This window comes from Capra hircus, chromosome 2, assembly GCF_001704415.2.
Source record: "Capra hircus breed San Clemente chromosome 2, ASM170441v1, whole genome shotgun sequence".
Lineage (NCBI taxonomy): Eukaryota > Metazoa > Chordata > Mammalia > Artiodactyla > Bovidae > Capra > Capra hircus.
In genome coordinates this window covers 49,617,341-49,641,086 of record NC_030809.1, presented here as the reverse complement: position 1 = coordinate 49,641,086, position 23,746 = coordinate 49,617,341, and the positions used below count along the sequence as shown (strand labels likewise).

The following is a 23,746-nucleotide window of genomic DNA, read 5'->3' as shown; positions in this document are numbered from 1 at the left end:
CACTGACTCAATGGATATGAATTTGAGCAAGCTCCGGGAGAGGGTGAAGGACAGGGAAGCCTGGTGTGCTGCAGTCCATGGGGTCACAAAGAGTCGGACACCTTTGAGTTGACTGAACAGCAACAAATCCTGTATGTGGTTTGTGAGGAGTCATTCTTTACAGGGGTTTAGTTGGTTCTGTTTCCTATTACCCTCGTGTTATCTAATTCCCTTTCCTTGTCATATTTATTAACAGTGCAGAGTGAACTGAAGATTTTTGCATGGAACCTGAAGCAAATTATCCAACAACAGGGTTCCAGGAAACCCTGGTTTATCTCTGTACGGACTCAACTTCTAAAGGTGAGAGTCTGCAGTTAACGCCTGATGGTTTGAAGTCACCCCAAAGGCAATGACATTAACACTCAACACCCCATTTCTTCCAAATTGCTTTGCTTTGCAAATGAAGGTTTCTTTTCCCCTCCCCTCTACCCCACCCCCTGATTTTGATGCATCTCCAGGGTCGTGTCGAACATCTAAACTTCTCAAAATGTACGCACACGCGAGCGTGCTCTCACACCCCACTCGAGTACACGAGCCCGGCTGGGCCGGCTCCCAGTTAGAGAACACATTCCATTCTTCGTGCTCGGGCACACCCCTCCGCAGTGGGGATTGGTCGGGCCGACCCCCTGTCGGCGAGGCGAGGCTCCTAAGAGGCCCAGACGCCTGCCAATCCCCACGGGCTGTCAAAACAAGTCTTCCCTCCCTGTCACAACAGAGCGGAGTGGAGGTCGCCGCCGCCGCCGCCGCACTTCCTGGGGCCGCTGCGCCGCGGTCCCTGGGCAGGTGGCGGGTGCCCCGGGCAGCGGTCGCCGGGCTCCAGCCCTTTTCAGGCCGCGCGCGTCCCGGCCTCTGCGGCCGCCCGGCCAGGCGCCCGGTGCCTTTTGTCTGGCGCAGAGCGGGCGTGTGCATCACATTTCGGACACCTCCCTCTCCTTGTCGTCTCTCCTCCCTCCTGCTCACATCTTCTCCGCCGTCCCCGCCACCCCTCCACCCGCCGCGGACTGCCAGCCTCCTGGACCAAAGCCCGCGGACGTCTCTACTCGAGCGATGCCTCCTCTCCAGAAAGTTGCCGCCGCCGCCGCCGCCGCAACCGGGCGGTGAAACAAAGTCTGGCCGGGCCGCCTCCCGGTGCAAGAGCGCACCCGTGCCCAGCGGCTGCACTTCGCTGCCGGGCGTGCCGCCTCCCCACGGGGAGCCCGAACCGCGCTCGGCCATGGCCGAGGGTGCAGCCAGCAGGGAGGGTTCAGCGCCGCCTGACGCGGCCGGGAGCGAAGACGACCCCCGGGTGGGCCCGGATGCCACCTCCGGGGACTGCGTGGCGGCGGCCCCTGGGGGCCGGTGGAGGGACCGTCGCAGTGGGGTCGCCCTGCCCGGAGCTGCGGGGCCCCCGGCGGACAGCGAGGCCGCCCTCCTGGAGGCTGCGCGGGCGACCCCTCGGCGCAGCAGCATCATCAAGGTAAGCGAGGCCGCGCGGCCGCGGAAGCTTGGCTGTGGGTGGGCGGTGGGTGGGTCGTGGGGCTGGGGCAGGATGTACGGTGTCCGGAGGCATCGCAGGCTTAGTATTGTTTTCTCCAGTGTCCTTCATTACCAAACCTTCCTTCCTTGTCCGGAGGTTCCCAGACTCAGCTCTTGGCTGTGAGAAGCAGAAGTGACTTTTTTTTTTTTTTTTTTCTCACCGCAGAGGAAAAGTTCCATTCTGCGTCTTTGAGTTTTGATCGATGCTTTCCCTCATTTTCTCTGAAAGTTTCTCTAAACCACTGATGTAAGGAGGAAGGCAGAACCCAATATAAATGCAGACCTGCGGGAAGGTTGTGCACTGCTCTCCAACGAAAAGTTAGCTTTCCCCTCACAGTTTACCCTCAAGTGGGAAAAAACCCCCAAAACAAAACATACAAATCTTCCAGGCTCAAACTGTCTTGAGATTTCACGAAGCGTGAACCTTCCTCATAGGCAGGCTGTTTCTGTCAGTGGACCCTGCGGCAAAGTAGGCAAAGTAAAGAGCGAAGGTGCAGCCTAGAGTTGTGCAGATAGCGTAATTGGAAAGCAGTAAATCCACCAAGCATCCCCACTGGTCCTCGTGGTTACCACCACATCCAGGAGAATGCTTCCCGACCCTTCAACTACCAGTCAGGGTTTCTATCTATCCGTTTGGCTAGCCTCACCCCTCCTCTTGTCTCTTTCTGTCTTCCTTCCACTTGGGGCTTGCTTCCTGTTTGAGATTTCATCTTGGGTTCATGACATCAGTATAAGGTCTCCTGGAATTCAGAACCTTTCCACAGGCTTTGGAAGAGGGCCTTTTAGCATAAATGCGTGAGTACATAATCTTGAGTACATGACATTAAAATTGATCTTGGAAGAACAGTCAGTATGAAACTGCTTCTATATAAAAATAAGCCAAAGATGAAATGAAGGATGGAGTTGGAACCATCCATACTTACTATTCAATGTGCTTGTGTTAATACTTTCAAAACCCTTGTTCAGGTTCAAGCTGTGTATACATCACACAATATGTTTCTCTTTCTCAAGCTCTAAATTGGAACTCCTAGTGCCACTGTGGGTAGACTGTTCCCACAGTCCATCCAGCTAGCTCCAAGTATGGTCTAGGCTTTTCCCCAATACTGACACATGGAAGTTTAGAGCCAAACAGGGAAATTTCTATATTAAAAGAAGAGTGGGTGGTAGTTGCAAATGACTTGTAGTAGTTTCTGTTATTTTGTGACTTTTAGATTATGTGAAGAGGAGTGTTCTCTTCTGGGTATGAATTTGGGGAAAAAGGAAATGATCCTTGCCCCTGCCCCCTTTAACCCATAGGTCAGAAAGCATGTTATCTTGAAACTTAAAAAAGCCTACTGCAGACAGTATACATTTTGAAGCCTAAGATGTAGACACTACATGTGTTGTGTGAAAACAATAGCCACAAGATTGTTTAAAATATATCATCATAAAAAGCATTGGGCTTTTTTTGTTGTTGTTGTAAAAGAAATGAAAGTAGCAGAGTGTAAGGAGTATACAAATTCTTGGAGCTAAATTGGTAAGTTTAAAATTTTAGTATGTGCTGGTTGATATTCTTGGATGGGTCCTCGCTGACTAATGGTGCCTGTTTAGTTTTGAAATTAGCAACTTAATCCTTTCCCTATTTAATAGTAAAATAAACATTTAATAACTGCCATTTAAAATTAAAGATACCAGAATATGAAGTGAATTCTTATTATTATTATCAGTTAACTTTATTAAAAAATTATTAATATATGCATATGATAAAAACAAATGTTGCAAAGGAGTTCGAAGGGAAAACTCCCAATCACTCCCCATTCCCACTTACAAAGTCTACCCCAATAGCTGTTAACATGTTCTTGTGTACCCTTCCAGATATATTCCATATATAAGCATGTGTATCTGTATATATCTGTGGTGAACTCCTGATGCTACTGATTTATGTAATAAAATTTGGCTAGAGTTTTTACCGGGTTTATATATTCAGACTTACGCCAAACATTTTGATGTCTGGAGAGTTGTCTAAGGTCATTGTGATGCATCTGTTAATCTTCAAGGATAACCTGTAGGTCATTGGTCCTTGGGGTCTATTCCCAGAGGCCTTCATTATCTTCCAGTGGGGAAAGGGACAGGTGATGGGTTCTGTTTCACTCCTCCTCTGAGATCAAGGACATCTCAGAATCTGTCACTCCATGGTTTGTTCACTTTAGCACAACAAAAATGAGAGTTTCTGAAAAAGGTCTAGATCATAAGAAGTAAGTAGTACATGCTTCTCTATTGAGAAAAGATTGCTTTCTTTGTTGTTTTTCCAAGAGTTATTTTTATTTGGCATTGAAATATACACAAAAAGAAAGGCTTTAGTACATTTTATATTAATCAAACTATTAAATGCTGTTCCAGATAGCCTTAGTACAGTGATAATTGATATTCATGGTCATAACTCTGAGCCACTGAAAGATTGTGAATCATCAAATATCAAATTCTTTTCAGTTCGGTTGAGGGTATTGTTTCTATTCTAATTTGACTGCTAATTCTCTGTAAACTTGAATATTAGATAAGTCAGAATACTGCATTCCTCTAGCATGCCAGAAAACAGACTGTCTTGTATATCAATAGAAGGAATGTTTTCAGTAAATTTGCCCTCCCTAATTTGTGAAAACATGTGTTTAGCTGAGAAAACAATTTCCTTCTGAGCTGATGAAAACAATAGTATTTATCTTTACACATTTTTTGAAAGTCTTTCTACTGTAATTATGTTTCTTCCCTTATATGCCCAGTCCTAAATTTTGAAAAATTTAATGTGAGAGTTAAACTATGTTCTCTTTAATCTGTCCCATTTTCCCCTGTGTTTTTCTGTGTAACTTTTTGTACAGCATTGACATTTATAAATGTTGTATGTTTTTTGGTAAATGTATTGTTGTATACCGCAATATTACATAACCTTCATCTTAATTGCTTCTTTATGACTTTTGGTTTAAAATGACAAGTTTAGTTACTTGCAGGGTTGAGAATATCTAGTAATTAGGTACTGTTGTGCTTTCAAATATACTTCTACCTAAGAAATTAGACCAATTAACTATCTGGTATTTGATATAAAATTTATGTATTTAAAATATTTAGCATTCTAGATTGTAGTTTATCACTATTACTCTATAACAGAAATTATGGGAAATAGAAAGCAGTGTAGCTTGCTTCCTATACTATTGGGTTTGCCAAAAAGTTCATTTGGGTTTGTCCATAAGCTGTAACAAAAAAATCTGAATGAACTTCTGGCCACCAAATAGATGATGGGAATTGAGGTACATACATGTTTTAAAAATAGCATACTTTTAAAGCAAGACTTTTAAAATAAGTCTCTCAATAGTTGAGAGACTTCCCTGGTGGTCCAGTGGTGAAGACTCCACATTTCCAATTCAGGGGGCTTGTGTTGGATCCCTAGTCAGGGAGCTAAGATCTCACAGACTGCAAAGCCAAGGGGGGAAAAAAAAAAAAAAAGCAAATGATTTATCTCCCGTTATATGTAATGTATTGAAGAGCCCTACTTTTTCCCATTTCCTTTTGCTTCTACTTCAGTATGAACTCTTGAGAAGAAATTATCACTTGGATCCCATGGGCATAAGTGTGTGGGTTGAAGAAAGAAGTTGGAAATGAGGTGCTGAGATGTTCACTGAAGCAGCTAAAGTAGTGACTTCCACGTTGTTCATGTTTCTTATATCATGGCTAGTCTCATTCTGTCATGTTCATTGTGATTGTGGGGCTGATGTAGTGGGTTTCTGAGCTGCAGCCTCAAAGATGTTCCTTGGGTACCTGCTGACCCATATCAAAATTATGGCTCTCCTCGGAGGAGCAAGGGAAATTTTATTCACTTTTGTGAAGTACTGCCTAATGTGAGTCAGGTACTAAACTAGGAGCTTTCATACATTATAATCACTTAATCCTCACAGCAAACTCTCTGAAGTAGAGAAGGGAGGCATGGAGAGCTCCTGATACAATGTGGAGTCAGGATTCATACCCATGTCTGAAAACTTGTGGTCTCATGCTGATTCTCAGATGCAGAGAGAGCCACGATCCATGAACACATTTTAGGTTAGAAGTAACGTGAACATCTAAGAAAGTGGCAGATTCTTGGGCAAGGTTTGTGGGTAAATTCTCTTTTCTCTGCTTCACCTCTCCAATTCAGAACAACTTGAAATGGATGACTCTAGAAAGCTTCCTTTGTGGCTCAGCTAGTAAAGAGTCCACCTGCAATACAGGAGACCTAGGTTAGATCCCTGGGTTGGGAAGATCCCCTGGAGAAGGGAAAGGCTAACCACTCCAGTATTCTGGCCTAGAGAATTCCATGAACAGTCCATTGGGTCGCAAAGAGTTGGATAAAACTGAGCAACTTTCAGTTCAGTTCAGTCAGAAAGAGACTGCAGACGCTCCTGTCTTTGGTCATTTTGTTAGGCCTGCACTGTGCTTTGAAAGGCAGAGAAGCCTGGCAGATGTTCTACTTGTTGTCAATATATGAAGGTCACACCTGTTCTTTTATGCCTGACCCACTTCTCCCCTTCTCACGCAGCAGTTGAGTTTGTAAAGGATTGTATTCTCTTTTAGACTCATTATGGGGCATAGTAAAAGTGAAAGTGAAAGTCGCTCAGTTGTGTCAGACTGTTTGTGACCCCATGGACTATACAGTCCATGGAATCTCCAGGCCAGAATACTGGAGTGGGTAGCCGTTCCCTTCTGCAGGGGATCTTCCCAACCCAGGGATCAAACCCAGATCTCCCTCATTGCAGGCAGATTCTTTACCAGTTGAGCCACAAGGTAAGCCCAACAATACTGGAGTGGGTAGCCTATCTCTTCTCCAGAGGATCTTCCTGACCCAGGAATTAAACCAGAGTCTCCTGCATTGTGTGTGGATTCTTTACCAACTGAGCTATCAGGGAAGCCCATGCTATATGGGGCATGCTGCTGCTGCTGCTGCTAAGTCACTTCAGTCATGTCTGACTCTGTGCGACCCCATAGATGGTAGCCCACCAGGCTCTTCCGTCCCTGGGATTCTCCAGGCAAGAACGCTGGAGTGGGTTGCCATGTCCTTCTCCAATGCATGAAAGTGAAGAGTGAAAGTGAAGTCACTCAGTCGTGTGCGAATCTTAGCGACCCCATGGTCTGCAGCCTATCAGGCTCCTCCACCCGTGGGATTTTCCAGGCAAGAATACTGGAGTGGGTCGCCATTGCCTTCTCCAGGAGTATGTATTACTCTAGAGGAGTAATGAAATAAGGGATCTTGTGTGGGAGCTCTGAAAATATTTTTTAATAGGGAAAATTATGAAGGGAATGGAGTATGATTGAGAAATAACTCAAAAATTTTAGACACACTATAAGTTAAATAGGCTTCTGTAACTTGGCATGGGAATTAATCAGCATTTATAGGCTCTTTTGCCTGTAGAAATATGTTAAAAGTTCTAAAAAATCAACTGATGGGTAAATGTTAGATAAATAACCTGATTATACAGCAGAGATCCCAGCCTTACTGGGTGCCATAAGTGTGTCCTGGTGATGTCCATTGCGGATGCCCCTCCTAAGGTATGATTCATAAGTGGCACTGAACTTCTTGCATGGATTTGTTTTGTTATGCCAGTAACTTCAGTTAGAGTATTAATTTTCCTGAAATTACCATAGAAACATGGTCACATTTCACCTTAGAAGTGGTTGTTTCTCATAGTGGTGCCTTTCTGATGTGATTTCTTACAGCATCTCTCAAGAGAATTCAGAATAAAATTTAGATAAAGAACCTTGTATTGTTTTGATGAGAGTCTTTTAGAAGTACCTGTTGATTACTGCTTCCTATTATTATCAGAATTTATAAGAATTTTTTTCCCTCTTAAAAATGTATTAAGGTTTAAAAAGTAGAAGTTAATTGCATAGCCATTGAGAGGTTAAATATACATTGCAATTAAGACTGAAGAATTGTTTTCTCAGCCTTTCCCCCTTTACAGTAGAGAAAACAGGTAATTAAATTTTGTACGGTAAAATGTCAATTGAACATTTATTTCCAAATAACACCTTAGGCACCACAGGCTATTATGAGAAGACATTGGGGACAGCTGATTTTACCTTTGGTACCACAGAACAAACACTCTATTAATGCTTCTAGGTAATGTTGGAGCAATTGGTTGGGCAGTAGGCTGGGGAGTAATTCAAAGAAAGAATTACAGCAGGCTTCCCTGCTCCCCCAGTGACTGTTCAGTTTTAATAATGGTGAATGTTAAACATAATTCCATTTTCAGGATCAATATCTAAATTGAGACAAGTATAAAATTGTTCATTAAAAAAATCATCAGCTTAAAATGACTAAGAGGCAGGAGTAAAATTCCTTTTTGAGTTTTCCATTGGGATCTCACCACTAGTAAATGAACCATTGGTTACTAGATAGAATAATTTGATTGCACTTCCAATCTAGGGTAATATAAATCAGTAAACCTGCTACAATGGAACCTGTCAGTTCTACATAATCTCATATTTTGATGTTTTCTAATAATGTAAAAAAAGATATATTTGTAGCTTTTTCAAATCTTATTTATCTTTGCAGGGCTTCGCAGTTGGCGCTAATGATATAGAACCTGCCTGCCAGTACAGGAGACATAAGAGATTAGGGTTTGATACCTGGGTTGTGAAGATCCCCTGGAGGAGGGCATCACAATCCACTCCAGTATTCTTGCCTGGAGAATCCCATGCACAGAGGAGCCTAGCAGGCTACAGTCCATAGGGTTGCAAAGAGTCGGACATGAGTGAAGCAGCTTAGTATGTAGGCATGCACATTTATGTTTGCATCCCAGTTCATCTCGGTATCCTACTTACTGTGGGCTTCCCTGGTGGCTCAGAGGTTAAAGCATCTGCCTGCAATGTGGGAGACCTGGATTCGACCCCTGGGTCGGGAAGATCCCCTGGAGAAGGAAATGGCATTCTACTCTAGTGTTCTTGCCTGGAGAATCCCATGGATGTACTAGAAGGTTATGATAGACAGAATTTATTGTAATTAATAAATTATACAATAAAAACAATTAGAACTGAATGGTCAAGTTCTATAATGACAACATTCTGTCTTAAGTCTTGGCCAATGTATTGTGTATTTCAGCCAACATTTGATGGCAACAAAATAATAATGTGACAAAATATTGGAATAGTCCCTTGGATTTAAATTAGAATTTGATTTGTAGTTTAATCTGTAGCATTTTATGTGGCTGTGTAAGAGAGATATAATCTAGTTTATTTTCTACAGTACCATTATAACAAACCTCACTAGTAATTAATCTAGCTTTATTTTGAGATAAGTAGGATTGTATATGATGAGTAGAAAGTAATCATTATTTATATTATCATTATCACTCCAGAAAGAAGAAAGGCAAGTTAATTTTGAAAATAATACAGTCCATCCAAAATGAAACAACATACCAACTAAACTATTTTAATAAGTGCACTTAGTTCCCAAAGATTTCTTAATTTGTATTTGTGAATTTGTGAAAGTGTCTGCCTTTTACTGGAGAAGGCAATGGCAACCCACTCCAGTGTTCTTGCCTGGAGAATTCCAGGGATGGGGGAACCTGGTGGGCTGCCGTCTATGGGGTCACACAGAGTCAGACACGACTGAAGTGACTTAGCAGCAGCAGCAGCAGCATGCCTTTTACTGGCAAGGATATTGTGTTTTTCCTTAACCATACAACTTTGTATTCAAAATACCTTTGAAAGATAAAACCTTTGTATTCAAAATACCTTTGAAAGATGAAACCTTTGCTTTCTTAATTCTTTCACACTGACTTGTTCAAAAGTCTTTTAAAATGTGCTAAATTTGTACTAGACTAAGCTTGAAAAGTACTACACTAAGCATGAAAAGTGAAAGTGTTAGTTGCTCAGTTGTGTCCTTCTCTTTATAACTCCATGGACTGTAGCCTGCTAGGCTCCTCTGTCCATGGAATTCTCCAGGCAAGAATACTGGAGTGGGTTGCCATTCCCTTTTCCAGGGGATCTTCCCGATCCAGGGATTGAAGCTGGGTCTCCTGCATTATAACAGATTCTTTACCATCTGAGCCACCAGAGAAGCCCAGACTAAGCACAGGTGGTATATTTAATTAGGCACACTTGTATTACTGTATGGTACTATGTAATGGATAGAAACGATGGTGGGATTATATCTCAGAGCACCTTCTGTGTGAGATGTTGAGGAAGATAAAGGCACAAGGAGGGCGAAAAGAGACCGAGAACAAATCCCCTTTATTGTTACCTGGGACCAAGATTTCAAGGCAGAACTCTAGAAAAACTGGACTTGATCATGTCAAAGGTACTTTCTTTAACGCTCAAGTGACTTCAAACCAAAGCAGGCCAAATAGCCTGTGTCCTTAAAATCCACATCTCCCATCTCAGATCTGACATGTGAGAATGAGGGTGGGCTGTCCAGAAGAGCACCCCACTGGGCGAGAGAGAATAAGTAGAATAAGGAGAATGTTTCCCCTCCATGCCTCTCTAGGCTTAGGCTGGGTTGGGGTCTGAGCTCAGGAAAAGGGCAACTATGTGAGAAGAGAGTGTAAACTGTCTTGTTCTGCTCCCTTCAGGTCAGCCTGTTGTTGGGTGAGGAGAGAGAGAGGAGACCACGCTGTGTGTACTCTGACCTTTATCTTTGAAAACTTCACCTCCATAAAACAGAGTCTATCAGTGCCCTTGAACTTGCAGTCTTGTAGTCATTTACTAGTTTTTGGAGGAAATAGTAGGAGCAGAAGTGGCGAGGTGGGGTGGAGTGGGGAATGAAGGTTGGCAGTCTGCTCCTCCTGGAGACTGACATACAAGATTCAAAGACACCTTCAGCATTTGGTGAACTCCCTTTTTGAAATACTTTGGAATTATTGATTCCATGCTATAATTAAATAGTGTATATTTAAATATGTTATTAATAATTAAGTGCTTTATTTTTATGTTTAATAGATAAAACACCCAGTACATCTTGGAGAGATTTTCCTTTTGAGAAATTTTCTTCACAGTTGGAGAGATACTAAATGACTTGCCCAGGGTCACTTAGCTAGTAAATGGCAGAGCGAAGAAATGGACTCAAATGGTTTAGCTCCATAGGTTGCTTTTAATCTTTATACTATACATCCTGCTAAATAATATTGATTTAAACCTTAGCTAGTATTCATGAAATAGCAGACATTATATAGCTACCGTAAAAACTAAGTTTAGCTGACAAGTCAAAAAGAAGCAATTCTGAAAACAACTTTGGGAAACTCTATTAAGGATTCTTTGCTTATGATTTTTTTTAGCTTCTTAACCTTTCATGTAAAATGCCTATGACTTTACAGTAATATTGTACTCTACTCCACTTTCCCTTGAGAGAATGGAATTTCTCTTAGTATATTTTTACTCTTTTCCAGAATAAACATCTTTACCATGAAGCAATAATTTATGATCCAACTTTATGATCCAGCCTATAAATTATACAGGCTAAGGATGGACTGATATTTAATTAATGCAAACTGATATGATTTATTTTATAGTTTGATAGTTTTGTCTTCCAGCATCAATACATCAAAAAGTTGTACCTGAGCTTTTAATCCAGGGAAGTTGCAATTTTGATAAGTGGTAGTGGATATGATGCTGTATGATTCAGATTTCTCCCCAATTACATTTGAGGTAGGTGAGTTCATCACACATATGAGGAATATTTGAGGAATTTCATTAAACTGAAAGTCTGTTTAATCATTTAATTCTTTTATGGGGGGTGGAAATTTCAAAGTCAGTATGTGAAAAATCTAAATATGTGAGTATGCTGTGAAATGACTGTGTTCGTGGCTACTTTATTGTGTTGATGGTAATGAGTCCATTCTGCTATGCAGAGATACAGTACTGTGGCCAAATGGTACCCAGAGGTTTATCCCCATCACTTGGAGACTGGCCAGGGTTAAAGGCACAGTCAGCTCTCTTGATGAAACACTCCTCATATGTCAGCTTTAATTATCTATCTGTGGTTATGTTAAATTATTGAAAGGGCATAGGACTTTGGCTTTTTCTTTCTCTCTCTCCCTGTCTTTTCTCTGTTGCAGCATTTGCACAATAAGACATTTGGTCACATTCTCTTAAAGTGTTTTTTTTTAAAAAAAAAAAAAAAACAATGAGGCTTTCCCCAAACATCTGAAACTTACAAGAGTTATTTTTCCTAATACCCTCTTATGTTCAGTTAGTGTGGAATCAACCTCGTTTTGTGAAAAATGCAGTGGTGTGTGTGTACACACTTATGCTAGACACATTGGAAGTCAGAAACTTCAACGGCAGGTGACCTTTTGATCCCCAGCTTTCTGTCCTATGGCTGCTGCTGCTGCTGCTAAGTCGCTTCAGTCGTGTCCGACTCTGTGCGACCCCATAGACAGCAGCCCACCAGGCTCCCCCATCCCTGGGATTCTCCAGGCAAGAACACTGGAGTGGGTTGCCATTTCCTTCTCCCTGGTGGCTCAGAGGTTAAAGCGTCTGCCTGCAATGCAGGAGACCTGGGTTCGATCCCTGGGTTGGGAAGATCTCCTGGAGAAAGAAATGGCAACCCACTCCAGTATTCTTGCCTGGAGAACCCCATGGATGGAGGCGCCTGGTGGGCTACACAGTCCATGGGGTCGCAAAGAGTCGGACACGACTGAGCGACTTCACTTTTGCTTTCTCCAATGCATGAAAGTGAAGAGTGAAAGTGAAGTCACTCAGTCGTGTCCGACTCTTAGTGACCCCATGGACTGCAGCCTACCAGGCTCCTGGATCCATGGGATTTTCCGGGCAAGAGTACTGGAGTGGGGTGCCATTGCCTTCTCCGGTCCTATGGCTGAGGTGATGGCATTTACCCAATGACACATGTATTATGAAAGTAATTGCATGGGCTATGAGAAGTCAAAAGTATTAGCAGTTAAGTTACACCAGATTTCTATGGTTTGGGGGGAAGAGAAAGAGGATCAATGTGTGTTAAAGAGAAAGAAATCAGAGAGGACCATGTTTATAAGTGGTCACAGTAATGTTTCAATAAATAGTTCTTTACCTGGATCCTTCTGCCAGAAGTTGTACATTTGGAAATACAAAGTTTGGGAATTTTGTTGGCATTTTGGTTCTGGAGAGTCTTTTAACTAACACCTCACTCTATAACACAGCTAATGGTGAATACTCAGCATAGAGCCCTTGAACCTAGAGATTCCTGGGAAGGATCTAGAAAGAACTGGTCTCGGTTGTTGGGAATGCTTGGCATTAAATGCTTGGCTGTTTTTCTGTTTTCCTAGCCCTAGCCCTAGGAAGAATTCATCAGAGTTCCTCCATCATCATGACAGGGTCACCAATACAGAGAAATGGCTTCTGGGAAACAAGACATCGTAGAAATTGGTATAACAGAATGAAAGTAGTTGTGAGTGCTGGTATAGCTGTCACGGCTTGAAACAAAAGACTCTGATTCCACAGATGCAGGGGGACTGTGAACTGTTGTGTTCAGACAGTCCTAATGGTCTTGTGGAGAGGCAGCCTTCACTGCTGCTCTTGCCCACCCCACTTTCCCAGGCTGAACAAGGGGAGGACTTCTAGGGAGGAGGTGACCTTGGAAGGGAGCCTGTTCCTTCCACTTTCCTGATTTCGGGTGGAAAAGCTCATGACCCTTTTTGAAGCTGAGAGAGACAGGACTCAAGAGGATCATTAATAAAGATTGGGCAGGTAGTGGTGGTAGCATCCAACAGTTCTCCTCTCCACCAAGTCTCCCTGTAAGCTGGGACTGATGCTCATCTCTTCTCTGGAATGTGCTGAATTGCCAGACCAGCAGAGCTCTTATGCTGTCTGAGTTCCTGAGTGTGGACAAAGGTGACGCTGTCAAAGATGGCCAGGATGTTGCTAGTGCCCCACCCAAAGAAGGCATTTGAACAGAGGAACTCTAGTAACAAAAGACTGGGGCAGGGGCTGGGTAAGTGGTGGGAGAAAGAGGTCAGAGGTCCAAGCCACATCTCTAAAACCAGTATGATGAATGTATGGAAGAAGAGCACTGTAGAGAACCAATATCTCCACACAGAGTCAGCATTTGGATGCCTGCCTTACAGAGAGAATCAATAGTTCAGTGTTAACCCGAGGAGCAGAGAAACCCAACCCAGTGGGGCCTGCAGCATCCCTATGATGCCATCTTTAGAGAGACCATGGCCTGTCCTATCCATCCTCCAGCCCAACCCTAGAAGGGAAGTATAGGGAGGAAGAGAAAGAGCGAAGTGGGTAGACTAGACCTATCCCCTGCTGCAGCAACTACCACCACTGTTTTCGCTTGCTTTGGGGGTGTGGAATGGAAAGAAGACCTTGAATTGAACTTGAGATTGAAGTTTTAAATGAATAGGAGTGAGTTTTTTAAGGACTTGAAAAAGTGAAAGTCGCTCAGTGATGTCCGACTCTTTGCAACCCCATGGACTATTCAGTCAATGGAATTCTCCAGGCCAGAATACTGGAGTAGGTAGCCTTTTCCTTCCCCAGGGGATCTTCCCCAACCCAGAGACTGAACCCAGGTCTCCCTCACTGCATGCAGATTTTTTACCAGTTGAGCCACAAGGGAAGCCCAAGAATACTGGAGTGGGTAGCCTATCCCTTCTCCAGGGGATCTTCCTGACCCAGGAATCCAACCGAGGTCTCCTGCATTGCAGATGGATTCTTTACCAACTGAGCTATATTGTGGAATCTGAGTGAGGTCAGTTAGTAGTAGTAACTGGAGTACCCAGGGGCAAGGAGATATGAGATAGCATAGTTGAGAGGGAGCTGTTGTGGGAAAAATAAAGCTCACTGGACTTCTTTGGCTTACAGTGCTTAAGATTCTGTGCTTCCAATGCAGGGGGCATGGATTCGATCCCTGGTCTGGGAACTAAGATCCTATGTGTTACGTGGTGCAACAAAAACCAAACCAAACAAACTCACTTGTTTGTACTCCAGCAACTTAAGACTGCTTAATTATCCAATTACATTATTGTAGAATTGGAGAGCTTGAGATCATTCTCTAATTCTACCCCTTCATTTATTAAGCGTGGCTGTCCATGATCTCTCTCATTCTTCTAGGGAGCCACTAGAAGTATTGTTTATGGCACCATGGATAGGTAATGGAGGGTTATGGAGGGTTCTTTTACAATTTCATGGTGTAGAATAATAACAAGCCCCAAAACTGTCAAGATCTTGCATTATTTTTTTTAATTTTTGTAGCAGTTGGAAAAACATGGCTGTGGTTATCATTTCAACCTTACAGATAAGGAAGCCAAAGCTCTGAGAGGTAGAGAAACATGTTCCAGGTCTCCCAGATATTAAGTATGTCTGTGTTTGGTAGGGTAGAGGTGGGGGAGGGCAGAATTTTTTCCTCCCTATTTTCTTTATTCCTCTAACTTGCAACCACCAGTAACCCAGGTTTCCAAAAAAACAATGATTCAAGAATACGTTTATCTGGTTGCATGGGGCCAGAGTTAGAGCAAAGTTAAGGTGGTTCAACCTTGCACTGTTCTGTGATTAAAGCAACCATCATCAACTGAGCTAGGGACACATATTTAAGTTGAAAGTCAGAAGGATCTAACACACAATGACAGATTTGAGGGGAGTGCTTTAGCATACTTTCAAAAGCTAACTTTTAGAAACCCTAAATATTAGTTTTCTATTGTTGCTTTAGCAAATTATCACAGTGTCTTTAAACAGTATATATTTGTTATCTTATAGTTCTAGAAGTCTGCAGCCTGAAATGTGTCTCAGTTCAGTTCAGTTCAGTCGTTCAGTCGTGTCCGATTCTTTGCGACCCCATGAATCGCAGCACCCCAGGCCTCCCTGTCTATCACCAACTCCTGGAGTTCACTCAGACTCACGTCCATCGAGTCAGTGATGCCATCCAGCCATCTCATCCTCTGTGGTCCCCTTCTCCTCCTGCCCCCAATCCCTCCCAGCATCAGAGTCTTTCCCAATGAGTCAACTCTTCACATGAAATGGCCAAAGTACTGGAGTTTCAGCTTTAGCATCATTCCTTCCAAAGAAATCCACAGGTTTCTCTCCTTTAGAATGGACTGGTTGGATCTCCTTGCAGTCCAAGGGACTCTCAAGAGTCTTCTCCAACACCACAGTTCAAAAGCATCAATTCTTTGGCGCTCAGCCTTCTTCACAGTCCAACTCTCACATCCATACACGACCACTGGAAAAACCATAGCTTTGGCTAGACGGACTTTAGTTGGCAAAGTAATGTCTCTGCTTTTTAATATGCTATCTAGGTTGGTCATAAGTTTTCATCCAAGGAGTAAGCGTCTTTTAATTTCATGGCTGCAGTCACCATCTGCAGTGATTTTGGAGCCCCAAAAAATAAAGTCTGACACTGTTTCCACTGTTTCCCCATCTATTTCCCATGAAGTGATGGGACCAAATGCCATGATCTTCGTTTTCTGAATGTTGAGCTTTAAGCCAACTTTTTCACTCTTCTCTTTTACTTTCATCAAGAGGCTTTTTAGTTCCTCTTCACTTTCTGCCATAAGGGTGGTGTCATCTGCATATCTGACGTTATTGATATTTCTCCCGGCAATCTTGATTCCAGCTTGTGTTTCTTCCAGTCCAGCATTTCTCATGATGTACTCTGCATATAAGTTAAATAAGCAGAGTGACAATATACAGCCTTGACGTACTCCTTTTCCTATTTGGAACCAGTCTGTTGTTCCATGTCCAGTTCTAACTGTTGCTTCCTGACCTGCATACAGATTTCTCAAGAGGCAGGTCAGGTGGTCTGGTATTCCCATGTCTTTCAGAATTTTCCACAGTTGATTGTGATCCACACAGTCAAAGGCTTTGGCATAGTCAATAAAGCAGAAATAAATGTTTTTCTGGAACTCTCTTGCTTTTTCCATGATCCAGCGGATGTTGGCAATTTGATTTCTGGTTCCTCTGCCTTTTCTAAAACCAGCTTGAACATCAGGAAGTTCACAGTTCACGTATTGCTGAAGCCTGGCTTGGAGAATTTTGAGCATTGCTTTACTAGCGTGTGAGATGAGTGCAATTGTGCGGGAGTTTGAGCATTCTTTGGCATTGCCTTTCTTTGGGATTGGAATGAAAACTGACCTTTTCCAGTCCTGTGGCCACTGCTGAGTTTTGCAAATTTGCTAGCATATTGAAGTGCAGCACTTTCACAGCATCATCTTTCAGGATTTGAAATAGCTAACTGGAATTCCATCACTTCCACTAGCTTTGTTCGTAGTGATGCTTGATGTCTGGCTCTAGATCACACCATCGTGATTATCCAGGTCGTGAGGATCCTTTTTGTACAGTTCTTTTTGTACAGTTCTTTTTGTACAGTTCTTCCGTGTATTCCTGCCACCTCTTAATATCCTCTGCTTCTGTCAGGTCCACACCATTTCTGTCCTTTATCGAGCCCATCTTTGCATGAAATGTTCCCTTGGTATCTCTAATTTTCTTGAAGAGATCTCTAGTCTTTCCCATTCTGTTCTTTTCCTCTATTTCTTTGCATTGATCACTGAAGAAGGCTTTCTTATCTCTTCTTGGTATTCTTTGAAACTCTACATTCAGATGCTTATATCTTTCCTTTTCTCCTTTGCTTTTCGCTTCTCTTCTTTTCACAGCTATTTGTAAGGCTTCCCCAGACAGCCATTTTGCTTTTTTGCATTTCTTTTCCATGGGGATGATCTTGATCCCTTTCTCCTGTACAATGTCACGAACCTCACTCCATAGTTCATCAGGCAATCTATCTATCAGATCTAGGCCCTTAAATCTATTTGTCAGTTCCACTGTATATTCATAAGGGATTTGACTGAGGTCACACCTGAATGATCTAGCGGTTTTCCCTGTTTTCTTCAATTTCAGTCTGAATTTGGTAATAAGGAGTTCATGATCTGAACCACAGTCAGCTCCTGGTCTTGTTTTTGTTGACTGTATAGAGCTTCTCCATCTTTTGCTGCAGAGAATATAATCAATCTGATTTCGGTGTTGACCATCTGGTGATGTCCATGTGTAGAGTCTTCTCTTGTGTTGTTGGAAGAGGGTGTTTGCTATGACCAGTGCATTTTCTTGGCAAAACTCTATTAGCCTTTGCCCTGCTTCATTCCGTATTCCAAGGCCAAATGTCAAGGGCGGTAGCAGGAAGGAGCAACCCCACACCCAAGGCCAGGGGTGGCAGCCGGGAGGGGCAACCCCACATCCAAGAAATGTGTCTCCCTGTGCTTAAATTAAGGTATTGGCAGGGCTGTGTTCCTTTTGGGGCGTCCCTGGTGGCTCAGTGGTAAAGAATCTGCCTGCAGACCTGGGTTCCATCCCTGGTTCGGAGAGACCCCCTGGAGAAGGGAAGAAATCCACTCCAGTATTCTTGCCTGGAGAATTCCATGGACAGAGGAGTCTGGTGGGCTAGGGGAAAGTCCATTTTCTTGCCCCTTTCAGCTTCTAGAGTCTGCTACATTCTTTGGATCCTGGCCCCTTGTTTTCAAAGACAGCAACAGCCAATGAAGTCTTTCTCACATCATACTACCTTACGCTGCCCCATGCTGACTCTTCTCTCTCTTCCATCTTTAACTATCCTTGTGATTACATTTGGCTCACCTGCATAATCCAAGATGATCTTCCTATTTTAAAGTCAGTTGATTAGTAATCCTAATTCCATCTGTAATCTTCTCTGTCATGGAACCTAATATGGAACCAAATGGAACCTAATATGGAACCTGTCATGGAACCAAACCACGAAACCAAATTCTGAGGAATAGGACATAAAAGTCTTTGGGGACCATTATTCTATCATATCCTGGTTTCAGAACTAGGTCATTGTTGGTTGTGATGATTTTTTCCCATTCTAAATGAACTTTATTAAGATATAAATATAATTTGTTACAATATGAACAGTCTATTGGATTAAGATTTAGGATTTTAATAGTAGTTTTAATAAAATAGTTTATGGATCTTAGGAGCATTTAATTTCTAACTAAATCTTCATTTTTACTTTAATATGATATACTTTTTATACTTTAAAATATAGAGCTTTAGTAGACAATTAACTAAAAGAATCCTTACAGTTTACCTCATAATAGTTGAATCTACCTCTTAACAGGTCTGGAAACAGACTTAGAGGGATTATTGACTTCCTCAAATCATAAAGCGAACTGATGGAGAACTAGTACCAATGTCTTCCAACTTCTTATGACCTGAACTTCATAAGAGTTAAAAAGAAGGGGATCCAGATTTATGGATTTCATTCTTAATATATTCTTCACAAGAACTGAACAATGAGTTTCAGGTTCTCACAACATCCTTGTGCCCTTGACTTGACTCTGAGTAGAATGTACTTCTGAAAACTCTCCGGGAAAATTGATTCAACTGATCTGTCTTTGGAGGAGATGTCCTCTATTATCTTCACTGTTAAAAGTTTAAAACTTTATAAATTATAATGAGGAAGAAGAGGTGATGTTCCAGACTGAGGAAGATTTTTTTTTGTGTGGTTAAAAATGTAGGTTTTTTTTTTTTTTTTTCCTTTAAGAAGTTTTTTGATGAGTCCTCCTGACCAGAGTGTAAAATCAGTTATTTAATTTACCTCCTTTTAACTTAAATAAGTTAATAAGTTTCAATAGAAGAATTATATTGTAGAATCTACTCATAATAGCCATACACAAAACACACCCTTACCTGGGACAGAGAAAGGGAGTTTCCAGCCTGTATGGCAATGCAAACTGTTAAAATAAGAATAAATCCAGTTTCCTCAGTGGTGCATATATTAAAGAGTAATTTCCAGGCAAGCTCACATCATAGAGAACCAATTGCTGTCTGGTTTCATGGACAGTAATACCAGCTTATGGAATGTTTTCCATAGTATAAAGCTTATTAAAAGCCATAAGAGAAAAATAGCATTCACCACTGACATTAGGATTAACTGACAATGGGGTGGCATTAAATAAAATGCAAAAAGTTGGAATCATAATTTTAAAAATCCTGGATCTAGATATTGGATATTTATTTGAACAAAAAAAAACTTTGCACCGGATATTTTTGTTGTTCTGAACTCCTTCAAGAAAAGTCTGGAGAAAACCAAACAGTGATTTAAGTCCTTTAACAACCATGTGTAATATGTCATTATCTTTTAAAAATCTGCTTTCTTATGAGGAACGAAACATTGTTCTGAGGCTTCTTATGGACATAAAAGCTCAGCTTTGTGTTTATCTGATTATGTCTTAGATCCTTCTGAACCCTTATTCATGGTTTCAGTTTTGATTTTTAGATTTTACAGTTGAAAATGACTTGAGCATTTTAAAGGACAAGTTGATGACTAAGGCAGATTATTTGTCTTATTCCTATAAGGATCTTGGTGCTATGACCCTCAAGGGACTGTCTTTGCAGTTTGCTTCAAATACTCTTCTTTTGTCATTTGGATGTTTTCCTTCATTCTGTTTTGTCTTCTAGAATGTGTCATTGGTAGTACAAACAAAAGCATTGTTTGCTTTAATGGCTGGCTTGATCTACATCAGAATTTTAAATTTCACTATTAAAGGTATTGAAAGAGGAATTTAAGTGAGAATATTTATACATGAATCTTTGAGCCTTTGTAATGAGGGAGTTCATGCTGCATATTTATAAATACTTGCATTTATGAATCTGATACAAGAATCTGATAGTCTGTCTTAAGGGAGCCTTTGCCGGGTGTCAGGTGCCATAAAAGCGCTAGAATAAGAACCCCTGTGGACGAGGGGACACTGGCCTCCACTTAGCAAGGAGCTCGTTCTCTTGCAAGGGAGCCAGTTCCATTTTCAGTTGCTTCTATTGTTTAAAGCTAGGTTGCTCTAGCAAACATGTGTTGACTGGAACAATATTAGAAGCTATCTCTAATAAGTAATGTTCTGTAACTAGGCGGGTTCTTCTCAATCAAGTAAGTAACTCTGATCCATAAAGAAGTTCAGGGATCCAGTTTCCTTTTGTCTCCGTTTTGGTCATTCTCTAGGATGGTTTTCTCCCTTTGATTAAACTGGCCCCCTATCACATCCCTCTTCTGTACCATACGAAGAGGGAAAAAGAAAGGAGGGAAACAACTTTATTTTAAGGAAGTTATCAGTAAGTTGCACATATCACTTCTACTTTTATTCCATTGGTGTATTGGTGATATGGCTACAACCAGCTGGGAAATGTAGTCTCTACCTAGGTAGTTATGTGCTCAGCTTAAAGTTTAGGAGATTCTTATTAGTAAAATGAAGAAAAAGAGACTGTTAGTTTTGATAAAATGATTAGTCATGAAATATTAATTGGAGAAGGAATCAAAGTGTTTTGTAATATGAGGGAATTAAACATTACTCTGATCTATTTTGGAGTTCCTATTGTTTGATCTGGTTAGGGCAACTGAACATGGCTCATGTGCTGCTAGGTCTTATTCCAATACCTGTAATGAACCAGTTAACTTCACAATTACTTTTCATACACATGAACTGCACTTTGCATCCTGACTCAAAATTCATATCACATGTGAAATACAGAGAAGCCCCAAACAAGAACAATCAAGGATGTCCTGAGTAACAACTGTGTTGGTGGGAAAGAATCTGATGGTCTGTCTTACAGGAGCCTTTGCCGGGTGTCAGGGGCCATAAAAGCACTAGAATAAGAACCCCTGTGGACGAGGGGACACTGGCCTCCACTCAGCAAGGAGCTCCTTCTCTTACAAGGGAGCCAGTTCCATTTTCAGGTTGCTTCTGTTGTTTGAAAAACTTATGTTGAGCCCAAATCAAATTCTTCCATGATGCATTTCTTAGTCAGTCCAATTTCTGTCTCAGGAACTGGGAAGAGTAAGTTTAAGTTCTCATGTGACAACCCTTGACATACTTGAAGGGAGTTATATGGAAGTCTCCTCCCACACTCCACTGCGGTAATGACGCCTGATATTTGAGTGCTCATCAGTTTCCAGACACAGTCCTAAGCACTTCGTATGTTTTAACTCATGAAATTCTCACTAGGCTTATGAAATGGGTGATGTCTACCCTATTTTCATGGATGAGGAGACTGAGGGACAGATGGGTTAAATCAAGTGCTCATATTCACACAGCAAATAAGTGGCATGTTCTGATTTGGCAGTGTTTAATTTAAAATGCCCCTTGACTACAACATTGGTTACTATACTAGGGGTACTGTGATCCACTATAGTGGAGTGTTTTAGCTCCATTTTTTCTGGAGATTATATTTCTATGACTATAATCATCACAGGAATTTTCCTTCTGGAGATTAAAAAAAAACCAACAACTCAACATGTTCCATTGACAGCAGTTTAGCAAACTGTCCTTGTATTCCACATGCTATGCTTCTGAATTTGGGAGGATATGATGGATTGATTGAAGGCAGGCTTGCTGTAGCAGCTGCATTAAATTTTAAATGATATATAATGTCATTGTACTTTTCTTAAATAGGGTGATTTTAGTTGATTTAGTCAGTAGTTATTAAAAGAAACCTTCTTATCTCTACCAGAAAAGTTCTGTAAACCAACCAGCAGTTTGTAATTGTTACCATTTTTGCTCCTTCTTGTCAAGACAGTTGTACAGTTTTTTGCTAGAGGGTCAAGTGTGTGCAAAGATGGATTTCAACTTCCTCAAATTCTAGAATAAGAGAATGAGCTACTCATGAATTTAGCTCCACTTAGTTTACCAAATGATTTTTACATACTTACTCTGTTACGGCATAATGCTATGTGCTCGGCCTCTGCTCTAAAAATCTCATATTAATGAACTTTTTTCTTGCTTCAAGTTGATTGAGTTTTAGGAAAAGCTTCCATAGCCTCCACCTTGGCACTTAGCCTGAAGGGACACCTAAAACTTGGTAAAGGCATCTGTTAGAAATAGCTTCCTCATTAATTTAGCTAAATCTTTCACATTTCGTTTTCACCTTACAATTCAATGAAATCTTTGCTTTTGTTAAACAAAGATCTCTTACAGCTAATTATTTCTGACTTTTTTTTTCTCCTGGAATTAGGCTCATTTTGGGAAATTCTGTGAATATAAACAAAATGTGAATAAAAACTTGACTAAAAGTATTTAAAAAATCATGTCTGACTCAGACTCAGGTTTTCTGTGTGTTTAAGTTTCTGTTTTCCTTGTTAGATTATAAATTCCTTAAAAGCAAGAACTCATTCAAACTGTTCAGTTTGTGGTCTCTAAAAGAGAGGGTGTAATGCTCTGTAAAAATGCAGGCCTTAAATAAATAATGACCACTCTTAACAATAAATCCTTAAAATTTAGAAAAGAAGTTAACCATGAAATTGGCAGCTATTAATTTGTTGTAATAGTATGGTTAAGGGGCAGTGCTGTCTATTTCTTTCTGCAGGCTTACAGTCAAGGCTGCTGAGACTCTGAGGAGCTTCCTCCTGGTCTTCTTAGGTGTTGTCACCTACCAGGTTCTTATGAGTGAGACGCAGGTCATTGGGTGGAAGAGGATATAAAGGATATAACATTTTCCACCTCTCTTAATACTCCTTAGATTTAAATACTCCCTAGATTTAAATCTGTTATTATAATTTTTGGTATCATGTTGTTATGTTTGTTTTTTAAATTGAGATATAATTGACACATGACACTATTCTTGTTTCAGGCTTCCTAGATGGCGCTGTTGGTAAAAAATCTGCTTGCCAATGCAGGAGGTGCAGGAGATGCGGGTTCCATCTCTGGGTCTTCAGGGAAGATGCCCTGGAGAAGGAAATGGCAACCCACTCCAGCACTCTTGCCTGGAAAATTCCACAGACAGAAGACCTTGGTGGGCGATAGTCCATGGGGCCGCAAAGAGTCAGATACGACTGAAGAGACTGAGTACACGCTCATTCTTGTTTCAGGTGTATGACATAATTCAGTATGTGCGTATACTGTGAAATAATCACCACAGGAAGTTTAGTTAACATCACCACATATAGTTACATTGTAAGAACTTTAAAGATTTATTCTCTTCAGTTCAGTTCAGTTCAGTCGCTCAGCCGTGTCCGACTCTTTGCGACCCATGAATCGCAGCACCCCAGGCCTCCCTGTCTATCACCAACTTCCGGAGTTCACTCAGACTCACGTCCATCGAGTCGGTGATGCCATCCAGCCATCTCATCCTCTGTCGTCCCCTTCTCCTCCTGCCCCCAATCCCTCCCAGCATCAGGGTCTTTTCCAATGAGTCAACTCTTCACATGAGGTGTCCAAAGTATTGGAGTTTATTCTCTTAGCAACTTTCAAATATACAGTGTTATTAACTA

The 23,746-nt window shown here is 41.5% G+C and overlaps 1 protein-coding gene across 1 annotated transcript in view; it reads left to right on the top strand.

The window, feature by feature from the left end:
* Positions 759–23,746, top strand: part of PLCL1 (phospholipase C like 1) — a 376,318-nt gene continuing 353,330 nt past the window's right edge. Inside the window, exon 1 of the mRNA XM_005676315.3 lies at positions 759–1,495. Coding sequence (XP_005676372.2) covers positions 1,253–1,495 — 243 coding nt within the window. The 5' untranslated portion in view covers positions 759–1,252. The remainder of the gene's footprint in view (positions 1,496–23,746) is intronic.